Source organism: Paramormyrops kingsleyae, chromosome 10 (assembly GCF_048594095.1).
Source record: "Paramormyrops kingsleyae isolate MSU_618 chromosome 10, PKINGS_0.4, whole genome shotgun sequence".
NCBI lineage: Eukaryota > Metazoa > Chordata > Actinopteri > Osteoglossiformes > Mormyridae > Paramormyrops > Paramormyrops kingsleyae.
This window is the reverse complement of record NC_132806.1, coordinates 23,393,663-23,421,046: the sequence shown is the minus strand read 5'-3', so window position 1 is coordinate 23,421,046 and position 27,384 is coordinate 23,393,663. Positions and strand designations below refer to the sequence as shown.

The 27,384-nt window shown below is 40.8% G+C and overlaps 1 protein-coding gene across 1 annotated transcript in view; it reads right to left on the bottom strand.

Moving 5' to 3' along the window:
• LOC111859870 (ephrin-B1) overlaps window positions 1-27,384 on the bottom strand; it is a 70,283-nt gene that overhangs the window by 29,828 nt on the left and 13,071 nt on the right. Inside the window, exon 4 of the mRNA XM_072717549.1 lies at window positions 5,145-5,422. Coding sequence (XP_072573650.1) covers window positions 5,145-5,422 — 278 coding nt within the window. The remainder of the gene's footprint in view (window positions 1-5,144; window positions 5,423-27,384) is intronic.

Genomic DNA, 27,384 nt, shown 5'->3' with positions numbered 1-27,384 from the left:
AATAGGCTTGCAGTCGCCAGGTCCCTTTGTTCATGGTCACACGCAAGCACACATTAATCCACCTGGATGGTGACAGAAAATTACATCTGTGCTATTTTTTTTTTCCCATCCATCTTCCAACGGCTTACTCAGCGGAGGGTCGCAGGAGGTTGGAGCCAATCCCAGGCAATACAGGGCACAAGGCAGAGGTACAGCCAGGATGGGATTCCAGTCCATCGCAGAGCACAAACACACACACACACGCAGGCAATTTAGAAATGCGAGTTCACCAAATGTATGTTAGAATCCGGAAAAATATACAAACAGCACACAGTGATTCAAACAACAGCAGTACTGGGCCACCATGATGTGTTTCTCCAGGGTGTTTTTTTTTATATGACGGTATAATGATTTATAATGGCTTTCTCTCTGTCGCTTGGCTCAGAAATTCGACTGTCAAAAATGCGACGACGCAAAATGGGTTTAACACAATATGTTTTTTAATGTATATTGACCTGTTTTACAAGAAGAGTAGATCTACCGGTGATCATTGATTTACTGCTATGAGGTGAATATGGTCCTGTATTAGCATCGCGGTAATGTTGGCTGGCTTTTTATTACCTCAGAAGTGTAGATATAAAAGAGAACATTAAAGTCATCCGCACATTGGCAGGAAAACCTGTTTAAATATTTCTGGGAAAATAGTTCTGGAAAAAAAAAAGACTCATGACGTGCTTCAGTAAGGGCTCAACAGCAACGGATAACCTCCACTAAATATTTATTTGCATATTTAAACAGTATAAACAAGGAACAGCTAGCAAGCACCACCATATCGAGGTATTATGGATGCAGATAGATATGTCTTTGAAATTTCACTTAAACAGTTGTTAAATTGTTGACTGCATTCCCCCCAAAAAATACAAAATGACTGGAACGGGGTGTGATCAAAGGGTTAGAGGAAGAAACAGTTATTCTAAATTTGCAGCAGGAATCCCCTCGATGCACGACTGTGTAAATAGAGCTAATGGCTCTCTGCGATTTGGGGAGGTACCGCTTCCGAGAGAGGAGGGGGCAGGGGCAAGCGCTGTCAGAGCTCTATCGCTAATGCGGCTCCCTGTAAAAATAAAAAAAAATGACTCCGGGCTGTGACTAAAGTTTTATGAGGTTGGCTGGTGATTAAAGGTGCGTCCAATTTCTTCTGGCATGTCAGGGCCTTGGGGGGCGGGGGGCAGACAGCCAACGGAGGTGGAGGGGTGTGTGGGGGGGGGGGGGGGGGTGACTGCATGTCATCACAGTCCATGAGGCTGAGTCCAAGTGTTTGGCTCTGCTCCTAAATCCTACCCCCCCCCCCCCCCACAAACTTCTCACTGGGAGGGGTTCAACCTAAATCTATTGTAATCCAAATTTGGGGGGGGGGGGGGGGGGGTTAACTCATCCCCAGGTGATGACACTTGCAGTATATTCTTTTGTAAGGGGCACAAAAGTCTTGAATTAAGGATGTTACTTCTGCCATGGTTCCTGATTTTCAGAGGAAATATCTGCATGTCAGAAAAGGTTCACCACCATAAAAGGCTAACGAATGTTATGCAGCAGGGATTCGTAAAGTTTCCGATATATATTTAAATCGCTTCCATTTGGCTACGCAAACAGGACAAGCTAATGACTTTATGGGGACAGGGATTCGATTCCTGCGGAATGGATTTCAAGCTGGTCTGTTTACCTTATATACTCATATTTTAAGGGTATATCCCAATAAAATTTTAAAAAATTTCGGAGACGCAAACATTTGACATTGTATATACTTGCTCTAATGCAGTAAACAAATACACTTTCTAACCCAATCTCTTAAACGGCAGAATCGAGATCTGTTATTCTCAGCCTTGGATGGGATTTTAAATCTCGGCTTTTCATACTTCCCGCTCCGCCTCCCATCCCCCCACCCCATCCCCCCACCTCCCCCAACGACGCATATTAGCTGGGAGCCGGAGGCTTTGGCTGCTCTCGGGGTAATGAGGCGGAGCGCACTCTGACTGGACACCCAGAGTGGCAGCTGTCACGAAGCATCAGTGTTATCTGCGGCGAGTCAATGCGCGCCTGACAATAGCAGACGTGTGACGCGTTCGCCCTGTCTGAGGGCGTCTGTATTAGACGGATCCTCGTCGACGTGTGTTCCTCTTTTCCCTATGCCAACCTCATAAGCAAAAAACAAATGTGTTAGAAAAAAAGGCAAACGATCTCAACAGACATGGAGAACAAAAAAAAAGAATAAACAGCCTCACCAGCAAAAACAACACTCTGGACTAATTACCTCAGGACGCCTGTTTTTTCAATCAGGCTCGTGATTTGACCTTGTGGTCTCTTCCCGCCAAATGGTGGCCTGGCTGGAATTTGGATGAGGGGTTATCACTGCCCCCCCCCCCCCCCCCCCCACAATGGTTTAGTCTCAGAGAGGGAAGAGAGATTACACAGATGGACTGCATGGGAGTACATATTGAGTAAGGCCCACCCCATGGAGAGAGGGGGTAGCCCGTGAGACCCGAATCTAATGACTTTCACACCATTTTCCGCCACTGCCCAGCAGGGGGGCAGTGGCTCGCGTCTACAAAGGATCCGCTTGTGCTTGGGAAGACTGCCACACACTTTAGAAGAGATCCAATACTACCATTAATCTGCCAGTCTCTTCATTCAGACATGTAACCGGAATGCCTGTCCAAGTGATCCCTGGAATTGCCCCCTTTATTCAGACATGTAAGCAAAACGTCCACCCAGACGATCCCGAGAATTCCTCCTGCAAGGCTTGTTTTTCTGTAGCGGAATGGCAGACTGCAGAGATGGCGCTGTCACTTTGCCTGCCACACACTTTATAGTGTCCCTGATTAAAGGACGTTTACAGCTCTGCCGAACGGGGGTGTGAAAAGGCTCCCATCGCTGGCTGAGTGACAGATGTCGGAAGGATGTCAGCGTCACCGGAAGACTAATGGCCATATCAGTTTACCGCTATTTTGTAAACAAGTATTTAAGCACCATGGGAAAAAGGAGCTAAGATTTATGAAGGCCAGCCTTGGTATAAATCTTTGCAATCTGATCCCAGATCTGAATGCAATTTTGGTTCCCATTGGGCCAGATGGAAAATATCAAAAATCCTGTGCCCTTGAAAATGCAGAATATATACAAAGGAAAATCAACACAATTATTTTTATTTATTTATCCCACCCACCCACCCCCCCCCCCCCTAAGGTCCCACAGCTACTTACTGTGCGGACCACAGCAAAAGGAGGCTATTTGCCTCTCATATTAAGCAACCAGGGGTTCTGTGCTTCTTATCTGGTTTTGGTGTTTGGGGGATTTTCGGCAACTCGTGCTCACTGCTTTACTTCTGAGATCCAGTTCAGGGATCCCCATCTGGACAGACAGGCGCACGGTACCAGCGATCTACTTGTCTCACAGACTCCAGAAAAAAACTCACATAAATCTGGCCTTGCCTTTAAGAAACAACAGCTGTTTTTCTTCAAACCCAAAAAACATACAGTTCATTTTGTTCATTACCAGACGCTTTCCTATGTATCTAAAAGAAACCAGTCCTTTAGTTTTTTTTTTTTAACTAACATTTGGCTAGGCGATGTCATCAGAAAGCACTTCAGCCCAGATTCATATTTAAAATCTCCAAAAAACTGAATGTCTGCAATGTGAAAAATTGTATTAATCAGATCTGTATCTCGTCATCTGTTGCATGTATTCCTGTTTTTTTTTTTTCTCAGTCAATGTGCACAGTTTTTTTTTTTTAATGAACAATTTTACTTTGTGCATTTTTAAGGAGAAAAACAGGACCCCAGCTAGACTATTTACAAGTTCTGTCCTCAAGCTCCCATGAAACCCTCTGTGCTGTGAAAAATTAAAGGCTGGTGCAGATGACAGTACACAGAAGCTGCCAACTACCCACCAAGAGCCACACTCCAGAAAATCCAAATGGAATCACGGAATTCCTATTTCAACACCAGGCTGGTGAATCGACTGTTTGGGAACTGGAACCTAATATTCCCAACGAGACTGAAATTTGCAACTCCGATTTGGAGGGAAAAAATAAGGAAAGTAAATAAGCTAAATTATGGGGCAAATTTCCAGATTTTTCACGTGTAATGCCTTAACAACAGTGTGGAATTCATTTGTTTTTTTAAAAAAAGAGATGTGATACGACATTGACTCAGGTTAACATATGGTTTGGCATTTATCTGTGTGGACTACCGAGTCAGTTTTGTTTTGGGTTGCATTCCGTTAGAGGCTACGCTGCCTCCGAAATGCCAGAAGTGCGCCTGCACATGGCGAGACCCACGCCGCAGCACACGCCAAAGATCCTGTCACGCATGCCGCTGAGGAACCAAAACCCTCCACAGCGTAAGGTTCGGGGACTCGGAGCCTGGGTCAAAGTTCGTGAAGTCAGGTGATGTCACGGGCCACATGCCAACAAGTCTACGGGTCAGACATGTCAAAAGTAATTAACAAGACCTGCCCCACTCAAGCAGACTGCCCATTAAGCGGGTTAGGCCGTTAACATAGGTTATCAAGTCAGAGTGAGAAGGAAAAACATGTCCAGCGAGTGAGGTAGTACCAGAGCAGCCAACTAATCCTGTTTATCACATTTCTCAAACATTCAGGGTCAAAAACAGCCCACTTTTTCCCTATGGGGTAGGGGCAACTTTTTCATTTTTTTCCCCTCTTCTGCTGTGGTTTCAAATTATCTGCCTTTGGGTAGCCATTTATGCCTTTTAAATGAAACAAATCAGCATTCCAGACTTTCAGGCTCTTTGTAAAACAAAAAAGACATGACGTCATGCAGAAAGGCTAATTTAGATATTGCATGTCTGAATCGAGCTAACCTAAAAACATGTATTATTATATAGAAAACCTTGCATGTAAAATAAATGTCTGATTTTAAAATGAGGTTCTAGCTTTAGGTGCTAGTGGAAGGAAAGATCCTTGAAGTCACCAAACTCAAACCGGATAATCCTCTCTAGCCATCAGCGAGGATTACGCTGGATTTAATAATTTCTAACCAGGCCACAAGAGAAGTGTCCAGGGCTATTTCGATCCGAGATGCATCAGGGAATACAACATTTATCAAACCCCTCTTTAGGAAAATGAGAAGGAGATTTAATTGCACTGCTTACATGTGATGTAGTAGTTGGTGTTCCTTTTGAATTCAAGGCCCATGTAGTTTGGACTGAACTCCTGGAACTTGATGGTGAATTTGATGTCCTTCTCCGGCTTGTTACAGTTCACCAGCACGTTGGGGTCCATGACTGTGCTGCAGGAATCTGCCTGTTCCTTCTTCACCAGGTACAACTTGTAGAATTCATACGGCCTTCCGGCATCTGCCTTCGGACAAATAATGTCCAGCTTGTCCCCAATCTCAGGATAAATCACCAAGCCTTTCCCTGGCTGAAACCTGGAAATAAAAGCCAACAGTTAAGAAAAGCACAGAAGCATCAAACAAATTAAACCAATATCAAATCTCTGTAGCTTCACTCCAGGCTAACTGTTAACTTTGCGCGATGTGTGATACGTGCGTTCGTGTAGAATATTTTGATAATTGCTTTAGGCTGCTACTTCAAAGGTGGGTATTTTCATAAATGTCATCTAATCCTGTTATAGGGTATAAGGATTTCTCTTCACATAATTTATTAAATGTGCGTATTTTGCTGTCCCCACAGCTGCTTTAAATTCTGCTTAAGTCATATGCTGATCTCATCTGTCAGTCTGGTTCAAAGATATACCTCCAATGCATGCTGCTAGCACGAACAGTCACATGACACAGCTGTCACGGTAGCCGAAAGGCGAAGGACAAATACGGTACACTTCAGCTACCCTCCATACTGCTGTGTGCTATCTTCATGCTACTCTACAGTCTATAAAGTATTCTGCGCAGCTTTTATCAAATTGTACTTTTCACCAGATGAACAGGCATTTCTGGAAATAAGAACATTTAGCCACCAAGGTATGCAATACCCCATCCTGGGATGCAATTCCTATGGACAACTGGTGCATTTTTCTAAGCGTTTCTGAATTTCAGGACATATCAATAAATTTCTTTTTTTCTAGTAATTGCATGAATATGATCATTTTGCTTCTACAGAAGCATGAGGTCTCGAGTGACATCTATAATATAAATAAACACTAATGTAAATATAAAAGAAAAGCAGAATGCATATACTGTAACATGGCAGGTTTAATTGAGACTTCACATTGCCAGGAGCTAGTGGCTGTGGGGACCTTCCCACCCCGGATTTTTGATTCCCGCCTTGAGAGGAAACGGCTTGAAATAGGAGTTTCTCCCGAAAGGATGAGGTCGGCTCAGTGGAATTGCGACACTGAGGCCAGGAAAGTGTGAGGGTTTGGTGAGTGATGTCCTACAGCCCCGCAATCACGACCACCTCACTCCCCGAGAATTTCGAGAAGAGCGCCACTGCTACACCCCTCACCGCTCACGCCAAAGGGACGCCTCGGTCCCCATGCATGATCGCAGGCCTGCGCTAATACCGAGATACATCTCTGTGGTTCCCTCTGTTCCCCTTGCCTTAGGTAGCTCACTTTTTAGAGTCACCTTGCCTGCAGCATTGCTCTACGCTCCATCACTGCATCTTCAACATGTAATTTACCACCTCCTCTTCATATCGACACATTTCACACTTTTTTTCCGATAGCCTTCTGCATGTAGCTTATCCCATTTCGTGTTGGATTCAAGACAGCCTCCCTTCTGCTAGCTCCTATAAAACTTTTTTTTTTTTACTCAATTCCACGAAATGTCTTTCCGCTCTGCAGTCGATTCATTCTTTATCTTACGCGTAAATTGGAATCACACTCAATAAGATGAAACAATGGCCAGCAAGTATGAGCTAGTGCTAATTATGCTGGACAGAAATATCAATATCAATTCCTTTGATCTTTGTGTAAACACAATATGCAGCATTATAAGCATGGGAAATGCTAATTTTCCCTCCACTTTAAAGACAGCCCTGCCATAAAGACAGGCTACTTTGTTAGGAAAAAAAAAAAATCTATATTAATGTTTACATGCACATCAATGGATATGCTGTTTTGTATAACTTACCAGTAATTACATAAAATGGTTCTTTTGAAAACTACAGTACTTCATTGTACTAGAATAACAATTAGATACTTACATTTCATATAGAAAGTTTCATATAAATTTATAGCGACAGCAGGAGAATTTTTCACTAAAAAGGCATGTAAGCTGGATTATAGTATATTATTTACACATGGTATATTTGAAGACACCTAAACAAGACACTGAAAAGGTAAAAAAAAGGGAGTTTCAAGCACAAAATACCTCAGCTAGCACGTCAGACAAAACTTAGTACCCTTAGGTACAGGATACAACATGAAAAGCAATACTATGAACTACTGTGATGATTCAACCTTCTGACATTTATTAAGGAAAATATGTAAAGTCACAGCTCTATAAATGAAGCGGTGAACTTCATAACACTCATTTCTTATATAACTCTTAATGCTTTGAGTCTAATGGACAAAATTTTATGATGATTTATAAAAAAAATATATCACAATTCCAATGGGTGTCGCAGATGACATAAGCATACAAGTCCACTGGAAATATCTGAATTGATTTGTGATTTATCTAATAAAAATACGGTAGATGACACAAACTCATCGCGTCATTGTTGTTGCATAAACTTTTAACAAGTAAATAATGCTGTTGCAATTTGCAGTTTACTTAACATCCTTTTAAAGAAATCATGCATTGGACAAGATTTTAATTTTCTTTAATTTCAAATTTAACTCTAACTTAAAAATATGGCACGTAAATATTAAGTCACACGTTGACATTACTAAGTGACACTATTTTCCATTATTTATATAGTTCTACTACATTACTACGAGATTTTACATTTCACTCAATGTACTTTAACGTTTCATATCCATGTAATTCTGTTTAAACTGAAAATGTTTACACTGAAATTTGTGGATACTCAAAGTACAACACTGTTTCACAAGCATTGTAATTTAAGAGATACAAACCTATGACCTACGCTAAGGTCATTTAACATGTGCAACAAAGAGTATAATCAAAATACTCCCAGATGCAGCAGCCAATGAACACCAATACTGTGGTTTGGAATTCAAAGAGAAAAATTCACAGCACAGGCAGCAATATGCGTTTAAGTGGAATGTTCCCTCATTTCAGCATCACTCAGACTCCATTCTCAGACAGGAACTACGTACAACAATGCCGTATATCTCAATATTCCCTTTTATAGCGTACATTATTGCCCTGCGTGTTCCCTCTGCCCCACAAAAAAAACCCAAGGGACCAGATCACAATGACGTAGCCACACTTGGAAACTAAAAACCTGCAATTACTTTGTCTGAAATCCCCAAGCTCCCATTGAAACATACTGCTGTTGACAGATTTTTAACGTTATTAATACTACTCTTTTTATTAGATGTTATTTCCTCTAAACTCCAGCTTAAAAGACTAGTCTAAGGGGTAGAAATCAATAATTTTTTAATTGACTGTTTAAAAGGATTCCCATACCAACTATCTGCTTCAAATCAGACTTGGCTTCGCGTTTGCCCAGCATGCTGATGTGAATAAACACAAGCAAACGATATGCTCAATTAATTTAGTTCCATGTGTGAAATAGTTCCGTGTGTGAGGATCCTTCATGTATTTTATGTATAATGATAAAAGTATCGTATAACAGTTAGCCTGCATTGTTTTATAGCTTAAGCCATTTGAACGAAACAATGGAAAAGCAAGAAATTGTCACTTTTTGTGGATCCTGGAAAGAAGTTCCTTGTATTTTCATAAGTTCTGTCTGATATTTGACTTACTACAGTATACCTCTTACTAGAAGTTAAATTAATTTCTTATGTGTTTTTCTGAACTGTCCTAAATAATTTTAAAAAAATAACATCCTTTTATTTATATCGACATATATTAAAAAAAACACTATGCTGTCTACCATTCAGGGCCTAATTTATATATCGCTGTTTGCATTTATCTCCCTATCCCTAGATCACTGTTACATGTAGAAGGTCGTGTTAAAGGTCACTTCACAGAATAGCATAAAATCGAAGTACTATAGTATTAAGATTTACAATAGCTACCGAATGTATTTTACTATGTATGTAATAGGGTCTCCGCTTAACGCTGACTTCAAAACAGAATATGTGTGGTACGTAATTAGAAATAACGTGGTTCTCAGATTTCATGGTCCTTGCCTAGAATGTCGGTAAAGACAAAAAAAGGCTACGTAGAAAACACCGCATCTAGCGAGAAGAAAGAAAAAAAAAGAATTCATGACATACGGGACGCAAAGGAGATTGAGAGAAGGCTGCAGAGTGCTGAAGCATTTTCGTAATGGACTGGACGGAGGCAACAGTAACCTGAGAAGGCAGATATGCTAACCCTAACTCCTTTTTGTGCATTACCATGTATCTATTGATATGGGGCCTTCAGATTCTGGTAGCTGGTATTGATTTTGAACTTTCTAGCCGAGTCCGCTCGTGTAAGTGAAATCAGATTCTCCACTGCGATGGGTCTTTCACCGAAGGCCCATCAAGGAGACAACGCCGTCTTCTTGAGGTTTACTTTAAGAGGCGCGGGGGGTGGGGGGGCTTTCACGATTAGAGAAAAAGAAACTGAACTCTGTTTCGCCTAAGGCATGGTGTGGTTTCACTTTGTCTGGATAACACAGACTCCTGTGTTTGGCCTCCTGGACCTGTTTGGTTTGCTAAGCCATTCCTTAAGAGCGCTATCAGGTGACGGCGTTTAGTTTCATTGTTGTCTCCGTGGGTGTCTTTTGATTGGAAGGTGGAAGGTGAGAAGGGCGACCGAAAACATTTTCTTTTAAGCTGGCAAATGTCCCGGCTCTGCTTTCCGCCCTTTGCAAACAGCCACTTTGTGTCACGCCGGAGTGGGGATATGAAGAACAGGGAGTACGTCTATTCAAAAATGGCATAAAATGCTAATGCTACTACAGTTTGTGCGGCACGGCAAGATCCTTAAACAAAAAATAAATGCTTGTGTTGAGAGATACATTGCAATCATTCAAATTGTCACAGTAGACATTACAAAATGTATGCAGCATACAATAGTCACATAGCGTTCCTCTTGGTGTCTGTAAGTAATACTTTTTTCAGATAAGAACCTCACCAATGATGGACGCTTTGGATAAGGATCCAGTACGTTGCATCCCAAACAACTGGGTTTTGTGTAAAATAACGTTACATCACTTGCCAGTCATGGAGGTTTGAAACAATGGTGCGACTGTTTTCTGAGGGAGGGACCAGCTAACAGAATCTAACTAAATCTAACCGAACTGTCGATATAAATGCAAATACATGTCACAAACCAGCCTACTAAACCTACTCAGTGCACTCCTGCAATGTAGTCAGTCCACAATGCACAACCACAAACGAAAGTTGTATTTAAATTAAAAGGCTAGAGTACAACTGAAGATCAGTTTTAATTACACAGATGAATTTTTACATTTTCCTCAGCAATGGAAGCTCTACCAGGTCCTTTCCATGCCAACATCCTATCAACTTGTCAAAATCAGGTACCAATACAGTCAATATTGCTGCTTTAACAATTACAGCTGTTATGAGGGTCTCGGGCGCATCAACGGCAGCCTGTAAGCTTTCACCCAAGTGTGATCTGGAAGGATATATATTTTGCCATGTTCTGCCAAACATGGACTGACTTTGAACATATCCTGAGACGTACCTCTGAAATTCCTCAACATTCTCAATGCCTGACAGATTTTTTTTTGTCCCCAGATGAAATGTCCCATATAATACAGTGCAACCAGAAAAGGCAGTCAATGAACCCTTGCAGCAATCCATTGCAGCTGAATGACTATAGTCTTTCATAGTTTGCTGGCGATTAAAAGACAATTATATAATTATTTGCGTTGCACAACTGTGAATAAAGGAGAGTATCTAACAGCATTTAGGCACTTTGGAGGCAGACCCAAATTTTAAAGAAGGACAAGCATTCAGCAAAATGAACAGTGACTTTTGAAATATGTATTTAATAGCATCATATCCCGCCGTTAAGCTACTCATCTTGTTCGATGTTATCGTACGTCTTTGGATAGTGCTTGTCATAACAATGCACTAAATCTTATCTTTGGCCCATATTCAACATATCAGATGTGCTTGATATGGTTTTAGTTTACACAAACGCCCAGGAAATGGCCCTGTCTCATTAAACATACATGTTACACACATCGAAAATTATGATGGGTTCACCTTGCACTGCTGTCACACTGGCACGCTTCTCAGTTTTATTTCACAGATGTGCTATTTAAATGAAATAGGACTTTTACGTAGTGTAACATTTTTCCTTAGATTATATTCAGTAAGGCATAGAGGACATATAAATGTTACAAATAAAGAGTAAGCGTGTTAGTGATAGTAGTAAGTAGGAAGCAGCAACTTAAAAAGTAATTAATGTAAAGTACGGTGGATATGCAACACCGCAATATGGGTTAATACTGAAACCTTAAAAGCAAGGATCTCTCAAATGTCGAGGGTTAAGGGGCCCATTAATAAACTTTCAGAGATAAAAGCGAACGCGACGTCCTTTGTTCCCACCTCTTCACTTACGTGGGCCTCCAAACCAGCCGAGCTTTCACTTAAGGCCTAGCGTTCGCTTGCCGGTCCATTCAGGCCTCACAGTGGACAGGGCCCCATTCTCCCTCCAATTGGATTTACAAGATGCACCAGTGTGAAACATAAACAAGTTACCATGGGAACACTGGGCTTTGCAGTTGATCCTCCGTCTACCTCTCCTTTCTCTCTCTCTCCCTCTCATCTGTTTTTTTTTTTCTTTCATGCAGCCCTGCACATTTTATCCAATATCATGATTGTCTCCTTTGAATTCATGTTTCATTATAAATAATGTTTTGAGATGGAAACTACACCGATGGGGATAAAAATTGGTGCATTAGAATTTAATGCTTATTTTGCAACATGGATGTTTTTATTATTAATTACACCAATGTATAGTAAAGTGACCCATTAAAATGCATCCAGTGAAACCTGCTGATCTGTTCAATGAGGTGGGATCAGCAGTTTAAGGCCTTTATACAAAATCGATTTCTATTTTTCCATCTGATTGGTGTTTATGCTGTGCGGTGATTACAACTAACAACGTTTTTCCCAACCATATCCCCTCAAAACAGCACACACCCTATAATCCTTTATAAATTGCTTTTTATTAATAAATGAAGAGTTTTTTTTTCCTTTATTAACATCAAAATAAAGGTATTGCTCAAATCCTTACGTTTAACATTTGATCTTCTTATTCTTATAACATTTAACAGCCTTTCTTTGTTTTTTTTCTGAGCTGTCTTGATTTAATTAATTGACTGGTCATTCTTCCCAAAGTCTTTGTGGAGTGTTTCCCAATAATGATTTTTTGGCACAAATGTTTCTTCTTTATTAAAGCACTGTTACTCAGCTAACACTAAAATAATGGTCTTGCTGAAATCCTGACTTTTAACATTGGATATGAGAACTACTTTTAAAGCATACAGTCGCCTTTCTTTATACATTATTATTGTGTGTGTAAAACATTTTTTCTTTTCTTTTCTTTTTTAAAGCTGTCTTGCTTTAATTAATTGATTGGTCATCCTTCCCCAAGTCTTTGTGAAGTGTTTCCCAATAATGAGTTTTTGGCACAAAGTTTTGTCACAGATGTGAGCTCGCCGACACCAAAGCAACAGGGAAGCAATTAGCAATCACTTCCTTGTTAAAGCCTCCATCAGGAAACTGTATCCCTGGTATATTCTGATCCGGATAGCCGGGTTGGACTACTTAGAGCGTACTACTCTATTCCCAAAAGACCCCATGCCTTATGGTGCAGGAACTGTAGAACAGCTGCAGTTAATTGTAAAATGGGGGTTCTCAGTATCAGTGTAAACAGTTTTGCCCTCAGCAGCTCCCCTGCATATATAAGCCAATATTGCAATATGTATTGGAGATTTGGGACTTTGAGCTGAAATCAGATTCTTCAAAAATGCACACACAGAATCCAGTGACATGCATAAAACACACTTCCTTTTAGTTCCCACTTTTACATTTGAGATAAAAAGATCCTACATGGAACTGACAATATATACACTTACAGCCCTGGCAAACCCCCAAGTGGTCAGTCTCTTTAGGGCACACCTGCAGTCATAGGTGCGGGACGACGCTTCGAGTTCAGGTCACTGAAAACTGGACCGACTAATGCTTAACCAAAGTTCTTTTTTTATCATTGATAGCTATCGACGGCTAATGGCGGTAGTCTTTTTTGGAGAAATAATCATGAAGTTGTCTGTGAGCCATTGCAAGATAAATGACGTTGTTCTTTGACGAAACAGACAAGGGGGCGCTGAGCGGCCCCCGCACCTCTACTTCCTGCACTACTGTCTGCAGTGCAGTTACTCCACATTGTACTGAATGCGTACTGAAATTACAGAACTTTGGATAAGTTTAAATCCTATATTTAAAACCTATATACCCGCAATAGTCTTGCCACAGATAATATTTTGATTACAGAACACAATTAAATCTGTAGTAATCTTTAATGATAAAGTCCTCATTTAAAAATACAGAGAAACCTACCATTCCCTTGCTACATCTTTCTGAATTTTTCCTGCCTTCTGCATTTCTACGTCTCAGGTGCGTCACGTAGCCCAAGTTTTTCCACCTTTTGAACATTTTCACCTTTAGTTAGGGAAGATCAGCAGGTCCTGCTGCAGCCACAACTGTGCAAGTGTCAGAAACCATAAGAGGTCAAGCTCGCTAGCCTTCATCCAACAGGCATACACACGCACACACATACCCTGACAACCCCAATACGCCCACTCAACACAGATGTACACACACCCCTGATTTTCCCCGCCGTTCTCGATGCTTAACAGATTTTCTTCTGTCACCCAGAGTGAGAAATGTGTTTCCGTGATATCCGCCTTAGGAATTTCGTTTTGGTGAAAAACGACTTTGCGTGACACGCGTCGATTCTGCAAAAAACTTGAGAGTTCGTGAGCACTCCCATCGGAATAAAAGTGCTCATGTAACCTATTGCTAGACAGCTCAAAAAAATGCTAAGAGATGAAAATGCATTCCTGTTTGTTTAACCAGGTGCTGCTTCTAAGGATTTTATTAATGGATACTTATTTAACATCACTATAACTATTAAATGCATGGCATTGAAATATTTCCATTCTCTTGGGTTACCACAGAGACAGACTTGGCTGTATCAGCGATAGCATATGTGAACCATTTACTCTTTCAAAATCCCGAGTCTGCACTTGACAGCAGTTATGTGTTCATAGGAGCTAGAATCATAATTATTTAAATTATATAAGTGACCTGAAAAAGCCTGCCTATATTCCATAATTATTGCAATTAAATGCCCGCTCGCCATGCAAGTAAGCCCTGATTAACTTCACAGTCAAGCCTTACTGCAGTTTATGAATTCCTCCATTTCTAGCACAACACATGGCCAAAAAATTGGGGAGTAGGGGGCAATACTCAGGGGTGGGGTGGGGGGGGGGGGCGCATTTCTACACCTCCCTGTCCTACTTTCTTTGTATAGCCGAACACAGGACTTAGGCTGACTTGAATACCACCAATTAAAGTGTGCGTTTTACTCATTTATTTAGCCCATGCAAATGAAGTTCATTCATACTTTTTTTTTTTAACCCATGACAATGCTCTCAAGTTCCTCTAAAAAAGAAAAGAAAATTCCCATGAGGGGCAGCCCACCCCCCCACCCCCTCCAGTTCACTCCACAACACCTCCCCTTATGCATTCCAAGAAAGAATATAAGCACATGATTTGGTATCCCCCCTCAACCCAAAATATCCATGTGCTGGAGGAGCGATACAATGGAACGGCGGGGAGTGCTGGCAGGCTGGAGCGCCGGGCTCGGTCCGCTTGGGCCCTTCAACTGTCACCATTCATATCTCCCTCAATGGGCCCCATGCTGGCAGTGAGTTAAGGAAATATTCAAAGGGCTGTTTTGTAAGCGGGAGGACATCCCCTGACAAACACATTGATAACCAATGAATAAATAATAATCATCATCATCATCACCATCATGAACTGCGTCAACTAAAAGGAGAGAGAATGAAGAAATTATAGAACATTTTATTTGCTAATAAACAGCTATACACATCGGCCTGAATATTATTATTATTATTATTATTATTATTATCATTATTATTATTAATAATAATGATAATAATAATAATGATAACATCAAATACATCTTATATATTGAGACTCCATTTGGTGTAAGTCCTTAGGCAACAACAGTAATTATCATTAATGATTTATGATGATTCTGTAATCTATAGAACCGTAGATGTAATCTAATCTGTTGGTTTGGCATATTTACAGCAAAAGCAGTTTTTAAAAGAGCCGAACATGTTTCTGCAATTAATATCCGTCTGAAGAATAATCGAGACATGTCGAAATTGTCCATCACAGCAAGTTAATCTTCATGAATACATAGATCTGACAGTTCATAATGGAGGTGCAAGAAAGTAACACATAGTATTACACAGCTATATATTTACAACTGAACATATGTAGCTGCACTATAGATTTACTCTTGAACAAAAAAACCATTAGGAACGGCATCCATTACAAAAGGTAGGGTTACATGGTAACAAAACCTTTTCTGATATAGTACACCGGATTCATTTTAATACAGTTTGTATCAAAGAAAACACACAAAACTCATCACACAGATCCAGAAATACATCTGTGAGATTCTGCAAAACATGTATATAATGTATATATGCTGAGAAAATCACATCCCGCATGACTAAACAGTCCCAAAAAGAAAGCTTACTGAGCATCTTCCCTGCCACATGAGTGCATCTGAGGCTCCCCACGCCACAAAAGACAAATTACATATTTCGCTTCAACAGACGCCTCGGCCACTAAATCCCAAACTCCACCAAGAAGTCCAGCCAGTGATACGCAGAGAGGGAGCGACCAAGACAGGAAGTCTGTTGCTGTGACAGCAGCGAGCACCACGCTATCAGCTCACATGGTACGCTGCCCAGGAGTGCTGCACTCTTAACTTTCACTTATTCTCAAAGGAGCTTTGAAAGAGAGAAAAATTATAGCTGGAAGAGGAATCTGGGTGGGATTCAAGCGGGATCCATATCGCCGCAAGCAGCTCTGTAAACTGTAGGGACAGAGGGGCCCATTCTTCCTCGCGTTCCTCCCTCTAAGAGCAGCGCGGCCAAGGCGGCTGCTTTCCATCCTGGGAGAAACGCGCCCACAGATGGACTCTTCGTGGTCTGCTGAAGATTCCAGCTCTAAGCCCGGGCCCTTGTGGCAGCCGGGCCGGGCCGAACGCGGCCAAGGGCCGCTCTGTGCTGAAAACCTGTTGGATGCCAGGGGGATTTGGAGAGGAGGAAAAGATGAAGATCCTCCACTAGATTTCCCTTGGCTCCCATTTCCCAAGAGTAATACATGCTCTTAATGAGGATGCTCCTGCCCAATGCCTACGTAGATTATGCAATATAAAAATAAAAAAAAAAACAACACGCTGCATTTTCGCCACACAAGAAAGTAATTTTCCTAAATTGCGTCGGTAAGAGGAAAAGAAATCGCAAGAGTGCAGCCACAGCGAATCGCAGGAAGGTTTGCTGGCATGTTGTGGGGCTTCAGAAGTAGCCACTCGTTTTTGCAACATGTAACAGTGACATTGATGTACATGCATGACGCAAATTTAATTTGCTCTTTCACTCATCCAAGGTATACATTTACTGTTTGTGTTTAAACGATAACTCGTAATTTCAAGCAACAGGCTGGTTTTCAGCTCGAAGATATAAGGTATGACTTTGCAGTGTCATTCCTTCACATTATTTAATTTATTGTTATAAATATAAATACAGTCCTGATAATGACTGCCAACGTGGAAGGAATGGGGGGGGGGGGGGTATGTGGGTGGAGGAAATATAGCTGATCAGTCTGTTCCCTAACATTTTGGAGGAATACAACAAAGTTACTCCAGTGACCTCCACCCCCATCACTTTCTCCCTTTGAAAATAATAACGGGATTCAGCCAGATATAACGCAGATAAAGTTAAGCCTTCGATCCATTCATTCGGCTGATTTATTTCCACATACTCTTCAAGCGCATCACTGATAACAAAAATAGCTGCTATTCATTATTTTTTTTTTAACCCAGGACTTGTGATTTTCACAGGACTCTCAGCTCCCGGACTTTGCACTGTTGAGTGCACAGGGAAAAAACAAAAAAAGAAATCGATTCAAGATTTTCATTTACAAGAGGGTTAGGCATTCCAACACATTACCCACAATTGGATTTGGAGAAGAGCTGTGTGTGTTGGTCTGTAATCATTGCAACATGTTCTGCTAGAGTTTGAGGCTTTTAAAAAATGTTTAGCTAATGATATGCTACAGTCTATATGCATACAAAGTTTTTTTTTTTAAGTTACTAACAAAATCAAAAACATCAATATCATAAAAAATTAGGAAATGGAGAGAACAGAACAAATGACAACATGTTTTTATATTACTACTAAACGATTGTTACAGTTAACTAACTTCAAAGTAGCACATAAGGTCTTCCTTAAAATACGAACAATGCTAGAAAAGACATCGCACTTAACTTCTGTGGCATTATCGTCTCCGTTATAGAAAAATACATGCAGACGTCCGTATTAAAAAAAAAAACATCAGGTTTTCAGCTGGGTAAAATTAATGTGCTGCATCAATGAAGGATAGCGAGATATTTTCTTCTTTTTGCCTGCCAGCCTTCAGGCATGTCCAAGCAGGTAATAACTCTCCTGAACACACACACGACCTCAGGCCAATTCCCACAGCGTTAAGCATGGCACTGATACCTAAGCACATATAAAGATAACTCATAAATCCTGCTTCACATTAGCCCAGACACATAACCAACAAAGGGAAAAACAAGAAGCGTTTTACCAGCCGGGCCGAGCCAACCAGCACTTTGTCAAAAACCGACCCCCGATTTGTGATCTAATAACCGCAATGACATCTCCCTTCCAAGCTCCCCCCCCCCCACCACCACCACCACCACCCTAGCTTCTAGGCAATGATGTTAACAAATAAATTTTAAAAATCCGCAACGCAATAAAACAGCAAAAATCAAGGAGACTTGTCAGAACTTTTACTGTGTCATAATTGTTATATCAATACAAGGTGTGTCTACCTTCTCCCGCGTAGAAGATTGATGAGAAGGAAATTTTATTGATAATCGTAACCGATGTTTAAAATGTACTGGCAGTTCTAAGTTGGCATAATGCTGCAATTAAATCTAAAAAAATTGTTTGGTGCCTTAACTTGCATGAAGAAGCTTTATTGTTGTTTTTGTGAGTCTTTAAAATGCGGAGTTTTAACATAAGTTTGGCACAGACAAGTTACTTGAATTACCAAGAAAGGTAGAAAAAGTGGAAAAAAAAGCTGAGGTTAGTTCAGGTGTTGCTAAGATTTTGAAGCAGCACACAATAACTCCAAGTATAACCTAAGACTTCTGACAAATGTTTTTTTAACAACTTGTTAAACCAAGAGTCTCGACTTATTTTTGAGTTATGGAAAAACAGCTTTGAGAAAGTTAAGCTCATTCAGTTTGGAGCTGTTGATGAGTGTAATTGATTGGAAATGGTTTGTTGTTTCCATGTAAAGACTGCTTTGGCTGCCAAGTAGCATTTAATCCAAACTTCATTAATGTAATCATGAATATTCAATTAACTCTCTGTTGCCTCAATTTCACCCAGCTGCTCTGAAATTGCTCAGGATAAGAATAAATGAGTATGGCTCATTGATAATGTCCTTTGTAGAGTTGGAGTCTTTCGTTGTCTTTAATTGGTCCTCAATGGTGGAAAGCTTAACAATTCCCCCAGTGATGGTATAGATCAGTAATGGAAAATTAATATCACTGTTCCTGGAAACTGACTCTGTAAAAGACCAAAAAGAGCTTGCCTCTTCTCCGAAGGTAATTACTTGCTTTTCTTTTTTCACACCGTTGGCTATAAACAGTTCATACATCCATCAACATAATTTATTTATTTGACATTTAAAAATCGTACAAGGCTGAAATAAAGGGGAAAAAGTGCTCAGAGGGAAAAGTCCTTAAAAGACAATTGTGTAACAACCATGTCAGTACAGAACATCTGATGAATAACTTGGATTCATAGAAGATGGGTTTTTTTAAAACTGTATTTTCTGTTTTTTTTTCTTGCTTGAAGGCAATGTATGCTGTTCTCATGGTATAAAATCCAGTTTAAAGTAGCTCAGTGATATACTATAGCAGTGAAAATTCAAGACGGCTGGGACAGCAGGAAAATCTCATAATCTTAGAATGATGCACAGATGTTTAGCTTCCTTACAAAAAACAGCCGGTACCTTTAGCTTGTATGGAGTATAAAAATAAACGTATGAAGTATTTGGCCTGGCATATCAGATACCAGTTCTGTTGCACAATGGGTCACAAATTAGGTATTTATGTAGCTGTTAGAGAAGTCAAGGTGAATCATCGTGTCTGAAATCAGGTGTCTTGAGCTTATTAAATCTAAGGGACAAAAGCAGGACGACTGGGTGTGACTCTCTACTAACAAGTAAACTATTGTTACAAGAATATGATGAACATCTAAAGAAAACATATTAATTAACCCTTTAAAGCTCTAACACAAAAAGGAAAGTGGCAACACGTGTTCTCAAGATGCAAAACAGTAGTCACATTATACAGAGTGCCCAGACATCTCTAAACAATAAAAAACAGCTCAACTGCATTGGGAAAAGGAGTGGGCTGGGCCACTGGAAATATTCTACTGCAAATTACAGTGAAGATTAAAAATACTTCAAATTTTCAAGGTTATGGATGTCCACATTAGACTGGTTAAAACAAATTAATTTAATTAATGCTTATAATTTAGGCTGCGAGATTAAAACATCTAGTTTTGCTTATGGCTGAGTAATCATACGCAATATTATTTATGGTTTTAAACAAGTAAGCATTCAGAGCTCAGTACCAGTTGTCAGATGAACAAAAAAATCTGTACTGCCATTAAGTCTCTAGGTAGCTTGAGTACATAACAGGTAAGAGATATTAAGCTAATTTAAATCCCAAGTGCAATCATTCTTTTATTCCAAGAGACCAATATTCTTGGCATAACCTAAAGGGCACATAAACGTCTAAAAATACATACCAAATGTCAGTGCAAATTTATATGCAAGCCCAACTGTTCTGCCTTAGCTCCTTCAGTGTTACTGCCTTGCTATGGACAGAACGTGTTGTTGTGTGAAAAGAATACTAAAGTCAAAGCTGGTATGTTGAGATTAGCCTTATTAAAATATATCATGTGAGTGGTGCATTTCTTCCTCTGTGTGTCAACGCCGCAGTGAAAATATGCTAAAAATGCATTATCCTGGATCAGATACTAACAACACAATAATGTGTATTTATTGTTCAAAAAGACGAACTTTAAAAGCTCAGAATTTCTTCAATATTATGTTATGTCTTGCAAATAACAGGAAAACTGGCACCGTTGCGGAAAAAAACAACTAAACTGAATGTATAGCCAGTAATTCCTTCAGACAGTTCCATAACCTTACAGTCCTACGCTGAAGAAAATGGCATATTTACTTCACGGATGTTTATCATACAGTTGAAGGGTGTCTTTCGCATTTGGTGAACAGCCATCATCTACTGTGAGCTGGGAAAAAAAAAATGCATGGACACTGTCTGCTTCCACTATGCTCCTTCTGTCTTCTGAGAATATGAGCAAACATGTTAGCTCTGCTTTGTTGCCGAGAAGGTTTGTCGTTAACTACAAAGACAGGGCCGGCCCCCTCGATATAGAATGCAAATATCACCTCCCCCCTTCGTGCAGAGGTCACCCGGTCACAAAGTACAAGGCTGGAGCAACTTTTTGAAAGCGTTGACCTTTGCAGCTCATCATGTCCGCGGGTCAGGTGGTGCAGAAATGAACTTGAGGCAAAACTGAAATCTCAAAGAAGCCAGAATTCAAGGGCCTTCGTTATTCAGTAATCAGCTTTAACATGTGTGTGTTTGTGTGTGTGTGTGTGTGTGTGTGTGTAAAAGGAATATATATTATTTATATATATATATATATATATGCAGATATATATATATATATATATATATATATTCCTTTTATATAAGTTTGAGTTATTGAAAAACTGTGTCAAAAAATGTGTCAGTCGTAATAAAGAAGAAACAAAGAAAACTTTTCTCGTCTACACAGTAGTTCCTTGACGTGCGCCAACTTGGTATCTATGGATTTTTACTGTAAGCAAAACTCAATTTAATATAAGTGTCTTAGAAAGCACCACTGACTAGATACAATCGATACAAAAATGGCCGACTTTAATAGAAATAGATGACATTGACGTTCCTGGTAAGTTGGTATAAAGCATGTCAACACAAGGTCTGGTAGGTAATAACATCATATTTTCTGTCTGATGAGGTGATTTCTTTAGCTAATGCAAAGGACTTAACGTAAACAAACAAGACCCTATGTGTCGTGTCTGTGCATTGTCGTCCTTCTGTAAACCCGGCAGACTACGTAGCTATTGCTTTTTTTCATGGGCATGGTGCAAAGTCATTAAAATCCATACTAAATCATGTTTACACGTAAATCCAAGCGACAGAGCAGTAATTGCTCGGCTCTCACACATCATGCGGGATGTCAATTACACCCAATGACAGAGTAGGAACCGCTGAAACCTGGCGAAAACAATACGGATTTTTTTTTCCCCCTTCCAATCATTTTATCCCCCCAGACTGTTTATTGTTGCATATGCTGTATTATTTAATTCTTCACTACAACACTTTCATAACATGTGCTTTTTTCTGCTTTGTGGCGACAGCCGGAGAAAAGCTTAGAGAGCGAGAGAAAGACCTGCTATTAGTACAGCTACATCATCACTATTAATGCCATCTGCAACTGATACTTGACCTTAATCTTCCTGAAGTCTGGCCAGGCTGACACCTGAGACTCTCGCTCGGCCGCTGCCTTCCCTTTTGTGGAAAACAGCTGCCCGCCCAGCGCCTCGCAATGTGACTTTGCGACACGCATTAATTTCAGCCCACTTGACCAGAACACAGAGTGGCCACTGTGTCTGTAGAAGACTGAACGCCAAATGCAGAGAATCCCACAACCATAATATTTAGCCTTTGAAACCACATCACAGGAGCCGGCCTTCACAGCGTGTTCTGCGCGTCTTGCGGCCCAGCGGCCCGCGGATCGCTTTTGAACAGGTCCTGTTTTTATTAGCTTCTAAAATGTAGTCAGATCCAATTATTTTCTGATTTTCCTTTTCCTTCTTGTGACACGGATTGTACCGGGAATCGTCTTTATGTCCCTAATGTGAGGACCAGGTCAAACTACGTGTTTCACAGTTGGACCGTTGCCCTCTGCAGAGGGGGGAAAAAAACCCTAAAGTGAGGTCCAGCCGTGAGCAGTAAGGGTCCTTATCATGGATTTGATGCCCATTAATATTGCCTGCTTTTTCGTATACTGAAGTAAGGCGATGAAACTTTTTTTTTCTTTTTAAATACTAAAAAGTCAAAGGAAATGCACAAAAGCATACAGGTACTTAATATATGCTTGTGCACGATACGAGGTCATAAAAACGTTTCGCACAAAATCTGATCAAATCATATGATATAAATGCAATGCATGCAGAAAGACGGGGAAATAAAATCTGATAAAAACCTACAAAGTGATTAAGTCCATTTCCAAAATTATTTGCAGTGAACAAAGGCGTGGTATATTTTCTAATAAAAAATAAACCCTAATGAGGTGATACAAATCCTACAGTTAATTAACCGCTGTGCTTATTTTTAAATTACAGATGACGCAGCTCCAGAGGTGCACCAAGAAATTTTACCCCTCCCAATCTTTACATATTCCAAGACCCCTGTCGAGTGCCCGGGCCCCCAGAATCTGCCCGGGTATCCGAGCCCCAGCGATGCCCCTGCAAAGCTCATGCTGCTACCTATTTCTGAAGCAGCGCATGCATGTTCAACACCATGTTTAAAAATAAAACCGTACAACTACCTTTTCAACATTTTTCAACCTGTAGTTTTCTGGTCTACTTCCCTAACCACTATGCCGAAGGCTGCCATTACCACTACAGTTTTGGCCAAGCACTCGCTGTGTCAAAGTAGATAGTTCATGTTTATGTCCCAAAATCACTGTTTTCAGTTAAGAGCAAATCTCGTAAAAATATAGCATTAAGCCACCTGTGTATAATAATGCCTGTCGATGCTATTTTGTTGACCTAGAAACAAATGGACGATAAACAAGCAGAATGCATAGATGTGATCGATAAATTGGACAGATATTTGGAGTCATCGCACACTTTGCACATTTATGGGTATTAACAAATGGGACTGAAAGGAATCCAGGCGACCTCTCGCCCAAAGTCCTCTTCAGGAGACGTTCTTGCGAACGGATTTGAATTGTTAGCAGTGGCCACGCTTTGATACAGTGAATGGTCAGAAACTGAGGGGGGAGAAAAGTCCCTCACAGATGTTTAGAAGGCTTTAGTATACACCCCGGGGGGGGTGGGGGGATGGGGGGGTCCTACAATAACATATCGCCATACTCACCCCTGATGCATTCTGAAAGAATGCCTTTATGAACCCATGCATGGACACACTGGAATGCGGAAGGTATTCAAAGATAAAGGGCATTTTAATACACTTAGACGAACTAAAGAGTCCTTTTCATGTCATTTATTCACTCAATAGGAGTATGTTACATCACAAACCAAGGTGACAATCAAGCAAAAATCAAACCAACTGGCAACTTACCACAGGGTCAAGTCAAAGATGGCGACACATATCAGTTGACTGGCAATAATTAACTAACTTCCATGTTAGACTGTTTATCTGTTCTGCAAAACCACAAGGATTAGTAACACTAAAATGTCTCGGACAACATCAGCGTAGCAATGTCAGAAATATTCACGGCTCTGATAAATCAGCTTTCGCACAACTTAGACGATGATGTTACACTGGGTCTTAGGTTTGCACGCGTGCCAGCACTGTGCGTCAGGAATTCATTTTTAACACAAGCTGCCCTGACTTATGCATTAATTATCTCAGTTTGAAAATCCTGATAAAGCTAAAAGGAGAAAAGGAATCTTCCGAAAAGTAAAAGAATCGAAGGTCAGTGCAGAGTGTGACCTCCAGGGCTCTCAGGTCTTTCTGCAGGCAGATTTACTAGATGTCTGAACTCGAAAGATGGTGACTGAATCTGAGCTGAAAAGATCGTGAGAAAAGTTCTCATTTCTTCTGAGCTAAATCCTTCCTGACTGTGCCATGTTTTTAACCAACAGTCCTCCGCTGAAAATGGTCGATGTTCCAAGTACACAACTAAAATATGGATGAAAGAAGTGTTTCAGGCAATGGTGAGAGCAAACTGTGTGAGGCTCAGCTCGCTAACTGCTCAGCTGACTCAACCTGCACCGTAGCTCAACTATCTATACAATGGTGCTTGTACACGTTTACCGCACACCAGTCGATGACAATGAAGACAATTTTTCTTTTCCTTGTTAGCATTTTCTGTCACACCGGGTCTACTGGCTTTTCATCTGTGGAGCTTGCAGCTAACGGAAACTGTCAAATTCACATTCACTTGTATTTACTTGGCGGAGGCTTTTGTCCAAACTGAGGCAAATAGCACATTACAAACACACAGCTGTCAAGGAGTCAACTACACATAAGTGCAGCTAGGCTAAGCTTCGATTGCCTAGTGACAATTCATTCACCAGTAACAATATATATCCATCCATCTTTTGTACTCGATTGTCTTATTTGGGGGCGGGGGCTAGAGCCTATCCAAGAAGCTATGGGCACAAGGCAGGGAAAAATCCAGCAGGGGGAGCCATCACAGGGCACCCTGATACATTTGTGGGCAGTCACACCAATGGGCTATTCGGCAAACTCCAATTTATCTTAGCATGTCTTTGGACTGGGTGGGGGGGGGAAACAAGAGTACCTGGAGGAAACCCCACGACAACACAGGGAGAATATGCAAACTCCACACACATGGAGCCATGGCGGAGACTCGAACCCTGGTCCCAGAGGTGTGAGGGAACAGTGCTGACCATTGCACCGCCCCTGTATGTAAAAAAAATGTTATTATATTATCAACATACAGAATGTGCAGCACGAAACACTGATTCTAAAAGAAAAGCGGAAATATGGAAAAGTGGGCTGTTTGCTCTGACCTCCAGGGCTGAAACACAGAAGGTTCCGGATCAGGTCTCAGGTTTTATGCAAAGGTTATGAAGGTAAGCGGAGAACTGGATCCAATTGCTCCGCCAACGGAATAGAACCACAGGATTCATTTCATAACAGGCCGTGTATATTAAAAACAGATAAGATTCAGAGATAATGAGAGTAAGCCAAAGTAGGTATCCCAAAGGGTATGCCTCTTGACTTGCTGAAGATTAATGAAGGTCTGAAATCAAATTGGAACACAAGGGAAATTTATCAAGTATTAAGACCCTTTCGGCCGGAAATGACAAGAGTGCCCAATATTGCTCCACAAATAAATACATTAAAGCGTTTTTTTTTTTTCAAAAAAAAAAAAAAACAATAAGTTAGAGCCATACCATCTTCAGAGGGTAAATCAATCTCTCGTTATGGGAAAAAAAAAACCCGAATGCTCTTCAGTTACCTCTCCACTGGTATGTCCTGGCCTTCAGTCTACCCAGGTGCACAGAGGTTGCTCATCTTACAGAGTGATAGCGCCCCACACCAGAACAAATATGCCTCACATAGACTCCAGTTGGATTCCAGCCGTATTTGTAATGACCTACATCTGCGATAGTAAAGAATAGCGGCAGTGAACACATTGCAAAAGCTCTCGACACTATAACCAAATGTTATTACAAGGACTTGTGTCATGCGATTCTTTGTCTAAGCATATTTTAGATAAATACTTCCTCGCTTATAGGCCAGAAAAAGAGACAAATTCATTTACTAACTTAATTACAGTGAATTAATTATAGATCAGTATTTTCGCACAGGTTAGAAGGTCTGTTTTTGTTTACCCCCGACCTCCCAGTTCACTTCCCAGTACACTTCCCAGTACTCCGCCTGTGAGCTTGTAATATAAAGAAGACTACAGCTGTGTCAGAGTGCATGTGAGGATTCAACGCAAAAAAAGAAATCATAAAATACAATACAATAAACACATTGCAACATCCAATTTTTTAGTTTCTATTCTAGCCCACTTTCAGGGACCCTCGACTGAACTGGACGAGGTACATCAGTGCCTCAGAAATTCCACAGAAATAGCCGAGCTTAGGAACCGTAAACCTCCGAGATGAAATGCTGAAAAAAAGGCCCAACCCCGGAGAGGTTACAGGCTGAATCTGAGCCCCTGCAGCTCTAGTGCTGCATGCCATCCTTCAGCATCTTTCCTCCCGATGCCCCCCCCCCCCCAGCTAATATGAGATTTGTCCGTCAGATGTGGTCTTTATTTATATCCACGTTGTTTATTTACATCACCGCGGACGTGCATTAAACACTGCGCATAAATTAAGCTGAGGGTGCATTCTAAAAGAAAAGGAGTGCATCTCAAGTTCAAAAAGAGTGCGCTTTTTTACTGTCTGACGCTATAAAAGACATAAGGTGTGCTCTCCTGGGAAAAGTGCTCCTGGCAGTGGCTCGACTGCAGTGTCAGGAGGCGAAGCCGTGGACACCTGCACTGTAAGTTTCCCCTGCCAGACCCCGGTAGAAAATCCTCAGACCACCTCCCAGGATGCCATCTTCAGAATGTCGCTTAAAAAAAAACTCTCAGGACTATGCCGATGTAAGACTAAAGGCACGGTTGGCAGAGTGGGATACTGCACACTGTTTCCCTGAACCCTAACCTTGCGACGCTCGCAGCATTTTTCTGGCACAAACTTTTGTTTCTGAGAATAATGGCCGATCGCTGGGCCTCATTGTCTTCCTGATGTCTTTCACCGTTCTCCTTTTCTCTCGCGGAGACGTTTTAGACAATAGGGGAAATATGAACATTTGACTCCATCAATCAACCAGGCAATCAAAATAATTCAGTTATAGGCCATAAAATTTCTGGCTCTTTCCCACATAGCTCTGCTGTGAGACAAATGTTACTACTGTAGAACTAAGATTGAGCATAGCTCCCCAATGCTAAATTTTTATTTTTTTTTTTAAGTTATATTTTCCATCATTTAGCTGTAATTTGGTACGGAAAGCATTAACTCAAAACTCGGTGTGTATATCACTGTCTATGAACATTAATAAAAACCATAGTTTTTAATAATCACAGTAACAGACCGCTGTGC